The sequence below is a fragment of the Cydia strobilella genome, chromosome 14, assembly GCF_947568885.1.
Source record: "Cydia strobilella chromosome 14, ilCydStro3.1, whole genome shotgun sequence".
Classification (NCBI taxonomy): domain Eukaryota; kingdom Metazoa; phylum Arthropoda; class Insecta; order Lepidoptera; family Tortricidae; genus Cydia; species Cydia strobilella.
Window position 1 is genome coordinate 13,789,552 of NC_086054.1, and position 6,374 is coordinate 13,795,925.

The 6,374-nt window shown below is 34.9% G+C and overlaps 1 protein-coding gene across 1 annotated transcript; it reads left to right on the forward strand.

Annotated features, from left to right (window-relative positions):
* The first annotated feature begins 2,205 nt into the window (after nt 1–2,205).
* Nucleotides 2,206–5,331, forward strand: LOC134747164 (probable serine/threonine-protein kinase nek3). The gene is made up of 3 exons (XM_063681744.1): nt 2,206–2,404; nt 3,197–4,164; nt 5,275–5,331. Exons 1-3 carry the CDS (start codon nt 2,266–2,268, stop codon nt 5,329–5,331), a joined length of 1,164 nt encoding a protein of 387 aa, XP_063537814.1. The 5' UTR covers nt 2,206–2,265.
* Nucleotides 5,332–6,374: the final 1,043 nt, after the last annotated feature.

The following is a 6,374-nucleotide window of genomic DNA, read 5'->3' on the forward strand; positions in this document are numbered from 1 at the left end:
AGATGTGTCTTCCGTAGATCTATCCACAGACTGATACCGGTCCGGGTCCGTGCCGAAGCGCCCTACACCTCGTTTTGATGGGCGATCCGAGGGCCTGCCGTGAACACCGAACTTCGCAAATTGCGGGCATCTTTCTCTTTTACTCCAATGAAACTGTAATTAGAGTCACAGAGAGAGGTGCAAGAAATTTACGAACTTCGGTGTTCGCGGTGAGCACGTGATATTTTCTGTAAAAAGTGTCGGAAGCCTGGCACGGACCCGGACCGTTCTAGCGTGAGTCATCCTTAATTCTCGGAAAAAAAAACCTTCCAGACAGATTTGACGGACACATCTGTATGTGTATCCCTAGCAATGCTCGCAGGTGGTCATAGTAGTATGGGATGTTAATCACCATTACCTTTACCTTTGTGCGCAAGGTCGTCCATGCGGTCCAGCATCCCGTCGGGTGGCCAGGGGCTGATCGGGGGGAGCTGCTGCGTCGGCAGCATCGTGTACACCCCGTATTCTTCTATGGTGCCGCCCTGGATACATAACAACAGATTTCAACCATCATCTTCCTCGTGTGACTCGTGTCCCGGCTTTTCGCCACGGCTCATGGGAGCCTGGGGTCCGCTTGGCAACTAATCCGAGGAATTGAAGTAAGCACTAGTTTCTACCAAAGCGACTGCCATCTGATATTACAATAGATTTGAATATGCAAGTAAAAGAGTATCTTACTAATATTATAAATTAAATATAATAAAACGGGTCACTCACGTTTTTTAACTCGAAAATTTCTGCGGTGGCAGCATGCCTGTCACGTTCTAACAAGTATATAAGTGCGAAAGTGAGAGGCATAGTGACAGGCGATAAAAATGCACCCATGCTGCCACCGCTGGACATATTTCGCTTCATAACGACAATTTGAATCCATATCGGCCAATTTTTGACATAAAAAACGTGAATGACTCTTTTTAATATTTTTAATAAGTCTGAGTCTCACGGAAGTTTTGTTATTAATATTATAAATTTACAAAGTTTTTATTGAAGGATGTTTGTCGCTTCATAACGATAAAATGGCTGAACGGATTTCGATGAAATTTGGCACACAGATAGTTTATGACCTTGAAAACCATGAAACTTTTTATCCCGGAATTCATCCCTTAACCCATAAATGCATACTGTACGATTTATACAAAATTATAATAATACAAATTGTTTTAATTTATACTATATAAATAAAAATTAATACTTTTAATTTTAATTATTATTCCATTTCGTGCAGTCACAGAAAATAGTACATTGTGTAATAAGTTAAGAAGAGCTTATAGAAAACCAAAGATTTTAAAGTTACCACTAAGATTTTGTTTTCCGTATTTTATTGAATAAATATAGAAAACAACCTACATAGTCCCAAATTATGAAGGTCTAGATTTTATGTAGTAAGTACCTACCGAAGCTTCTTTATCGTATGGGTGATTACGTTTTTACATAAGCATCAAATACAATATGTGATAATAACTATCCTATGTTCTTCCCCGGGCCTCAAGCTATCTCCATACCCACCTAAATCGGTTTAGCGGTTTAAGCGTGAAGAGGTAACATACAGAGTCATTATCGCATTAATAATATTAGTAGTAATAAAGGAGGGCTGTGGACAATACGAGTAGTTAACAGCTTGCTGTGCATATAAGTAGGTAACGATTTTATTACACACAGGTAATAGAAATAAGGAGTACTCATGTATGCGGATATTAAAAGTTTAATCAGAAAATGTGGCTTTAGACCTTAACTTTGAGACGTTAATCTAATTACTGTGTATGCTTACATATAATTCTATATTATAAAAAAAAATTGTAGTAAAGGAAGAGGTATCTGCTTGATAAAAATTAATTTATCTTTTTTTAGCCATGTAATGTCAATCGTGTAATGTTTTTGTGGAAGTACAGATCCTATAAAAAATCTTAGCAAAATAAATACATATATAAATAAATAAGCACCGGCCTACTTTATTAACACACTAACATATTGTTTTTATATAGATTCATAAAATGCATCCGTATAAGGCTTTAAATCGGTGTAATATCATTTGGTATCGGTATGAATATCAGCATTCGTTCTCATATATATTTTATGGGGCAGCCCACACCCAAGACCTATTTAAATCTGTTATTTTTTTCTAAAAACTATCCACACAAGATTTAATCAGAAATTAAATTGCAATGATGCATTCGCCCGTGACCAACGCCAGTGTTTCGCGACCGGTACATTCAATTCTTCATTAAAATGGTATCAACGTTACTACATAAATGCTTTGTAATATTTTTTATACTAAAGTGCTGCCGAGCCGACGAAAATTTGGGGTGGGGAGAAAACATTACCAAGTTGTATGAGTTGATCTCAAGTGCCGTTAAAGATGGTATCGGTATGTTTCCTATCCACTGCTTAATATATTAGAATAATACAACAAACCTTTTACAAGCTTAAATTTAAACCTATGTGTATTTACTATCAAGTGGGGTAATTGGAGACTAAGGGATTACTTATTACTTTAGACAATTTTGTGTTTGTTGAAAAGTTTATCCTAAGACTGGTAAATCCTAATTTAAAGATTGTAAAAAGTACACTGCTGTCAGCCACGTTCATATAATTAGGGAATGTTTCTTTTGTCTAATGTTATTCCTCTGGTCCCAATTACCTCACATGATGGTTTGTTTTATTTTTATTTGTAAAACATTTCAACTCCTTGCTGATGGCTTGCTGAGGTGTTCGTTTGAGCTGAGATTTAGTATACCTTCCTTTTTTTCCAAGATAATTTTGGTACAACACAATTTAGATGACTGCTTTGATAAATATAGGTAAAAACCGAAGATCATAGGAACTCTGTATTAAATTAACACAACGACCTCAAAGTTGGGCTCGTCCGAATCGTCTCAATGAGTACGTAAATCATGTTTTTTTTTTAAAGAAATATAGAGTCGCCGTTAAGGCTTGTGCCAATAACGCACTAACTTACTTAATGCTTCACTACATTGAATCTAATTAATTACTTAGAGCACAAAAAATATTTGATATCGTATCGTGTTGTATTGTTGGGTATCTAGTTAGGAAGAGTTACTTGGAATCCAATTCGTTTGCAGCTTTGAAAGAGTTTATACTAGTTTAGACAGTAGTAAGCAAACCGGTCATTTTAAAACCTGAACTATTCAATCTACAGATCTCAAAACTCCACAATTAACTAGAAGAATATCTGTAAATGACTCGTTATACCAGGTACACCTGAGTAAACTAAAAGACGTAAATGGAATTAAAATGCATAATATTGTTATCAAACGCAGCGGTCCGGATATTAATTCAACAATATATATTAATAATCCTTTAGAAGCTAAATTACCGCACCCTTTCATGTCTTTTGAAGAATTTAAAAATACATTAGTACAACAACAACTTAAAGACAGGGAGGCGTTTTTGAGATCGAAAAAGAAAGAGGTATACAGTAAAATGTGGGCTGACATAAAAGCTACGGCTAAATTAAAAACAACATCCACTTTACCAAAACAAGCTCGTCATGAAGGAAAATTAACAAAGAAAACTGGAAGTGACTTAAGCAATACTAATAATAAAAGTAAATCGAAGAAGGAGCAAGAGCATAAATCAAATACAACACATATTAATAAACAAACAACGCATACGAATACAGTTAATAAGTCTTCTACCGCATATTTCCACGTTAAGCTTCTAGATTTATGGCAAAAAAATCCAACAACGGACAGTTCACCTACCAATAAAGCCGACAAGAACAGCAAAAATTCAAAAAATATGAACGTAGTAAATCAAGCAGTTACCACAAAACCGAGTAATGTTAACAAAGATCAATTATCAATTGTTGAAGAATCAAAAACGAATACGGAACATATATCAAGCACAATTGATGGAACAACTATTAAAGAAGAACTAGCTGCTAGTAATGATAATCATGTATTAAGTACCATTGATGGAAAAATAGCAAATATAGTAGGAGAAGCAACTACAATTGATGAAGACGTGTGGAAGGGTGTTGATGAAAAGGAACTGACAAATATAGATAATCAAAGTGAAGAAACGAGAACCGAAGAATTAACAACCGAACCTACTACTACTACAACAACTCTTCCTACGCCCACTACTACTAGAGCGAGATGGAGTGTAAGTAAATTTGATAGAAATTGGGTCGGTAAGTAGACTTTTGGGAGAAATATGCATCGTATTTTTTTTTACAATTTTTCCTGATTATATTCGTCATTTAAAAGCGCGAGAAGATACTTTAGGTAATTGGTTTTTTATGCAAGTAATAAAAAACAGAAATGAAAAAAATGAACATGATAATATTGATAATGTAAGTAAGCATATAGTAGTATGGTATGGTAGGTAACTATCCGTTTTTAGAGCTTAATAGGCTTTATTGGGCCACTCTAAGAGTCTGTCTAAGCTAACTTTGCACCGCCCTAAACATAACAAAGTCATAATAAACGACATATGTACTTTCATAGAAATTTGATATCAATGATGACGTTACTACACTTTGTCATTGCAAATGCCATGCAGAGTTCGCTTAATCCGACACTAATGACTTGTTGGTTTGTCAAGACAAGCAAGTCTAATAAACTAGGAATCACATAAAAGAATAGATTTGCGTGTTTAAGTAGTCGCACTACTATAGGTATATAAATTATAAACTGAATGCTGAGTGAGTGAGCCTTGGTTAATTTTTCTTTCGTATATGTGATCTATTTGCCAAGCGGACCCCAGGCTCCCATGAGCCGTGGCAAAAAATGCCGGGACAACACGAGGAAGATGATGATATGTGATCTATTTCAGTAATAAAACTGCTAATAAAGTTTAAATATTGTTTCTACTATAAGTTAATATACGGCTAAATATAATCTAAATTAGTTTTTAATAAGCAGATACGTCCGTGAGCGATATCTAAATTTTTTTTATATTAAAGGAAAAAAAAGGATAAAATTTAGCGCTTTAAGGATGACTCACGTTAGACCGGGCCGTGACCGGGCCGGAGCTTCCGGCGATTCGTTTTCTATGGAAAGCATCACGTGATCACCTGTCATGTCATAGAAAATTAAGCGCCGGAAGCTCCGGCCCGGTCACGGCCCGGTCTAACGTGAGTCATCCTTTAGGCAACACATTCAACACAACCTTGCCACCTTTCGGAACTTTCTTGCCCGAACCGATTAAGAATTTGCATATTTCCTTTATATAAAAATTTGTAGAATATAAATTGAATTTAATATTTTTCAGAAACCTCGCGTGCTTTTGGGGGACAAGCCAGAAAATGCTTCAACATCTACTACTTAGTTAATTATTTGTATTTGTCTAATTCTAATTGAACCTGAATTTACTTAACTAATTAAACCAATAATATATTTATACATATTTTGACTCCAACAATAGGTGCAATAAAGTCATCTGTCCTATTTATTTAATACTCTCCTACTTATTGCGCTAAATTGCTGGTCAGATTTAATTTTAGTTAGAGTTTCAAATGTATACATTTTAAATACCTATATTAAAATGGGTCACTCACGTATTTTAAGTCGAAGGTTGCTCCATATGTTTCACTTCATAACGAGAAGTTCAACGGGAGCACGTGTTGGCGGACCGACGCAGACTGCTTCTCGTTATGAAGCGAAACATGTCGATCAATCTTCTGGTTAAAAATACGTGAGTGACCCGTTTTGATAGTACTTAATATGTTTGTGTCTCATGGAAGTTTAGTTATTCAAATCAAATATATACCTCAAGCGGTACATTTGAAATATTTAAATTGATACAGAAAATATAGAAGCAGGCTTTTATTACCGCTCCTATTTATTAATACCTACCTACTAAATAATTTTTTAGAATTACATACCTAGAGTTAAAAAGCATTGAAATAAATGATATTGCCAATTCTGCTATTCTTTATGAATTAAACTTATTTATATGTTCATCCCCTACATTTCATGACAATATAATGAACTTTAAAACAGCGACTTGAACAGAAGTACATATTACAATAAAACTATTAGGTATAAATTAATACCAGTTTGGCACTGACATAAACGCTATCGAGAACGTAACTTACTTTCTATGCATCTCGTTCGTAATCGCATATTAGTGCGAGCGACATGTATAGAAAGTAAATTAAGTACTTACGTAGACATTAGCGTATATGTCAGTTTTGACACTGTCAGTGACTCATGGTACGGGTACAGGCCTGCTAGTAAATTAAAGGTATCAGGGAAGTTTGTGCGTATGTATTATACCTATATTTATTTATTTTAACGACGAGTAACTAAACTAAAGTGAACTAGGTAAACTACTAAATTTATTTAACTGCGTTCTCTTAAGACTGGTCG

Excerpts from the sequence above, each read along its gene's own strand:
- LOC134747164 (XM_063681744.1), top strand. The coding sequence starts at position 2,266 with ATGGTATCAACGTTACTACATAAATGCTTTGTAATATTTTTTATACTA. Across the intron at positions 2,405-3,196 it reads TGCCGTTAAAGATGGTATCG|ATCTCAAAACTCCACAATTA; the intron begins GTATGTTTCCTA and ends TTCAATCTACAG. Across the intron at positions 4,165-5,274 it reads CTACTAGAGCGAGATGGAGT|AAACCTCGCGTGCTTTTGGG; the intron begins GTAAGTAAATTT and ends AATATTTTTCAG.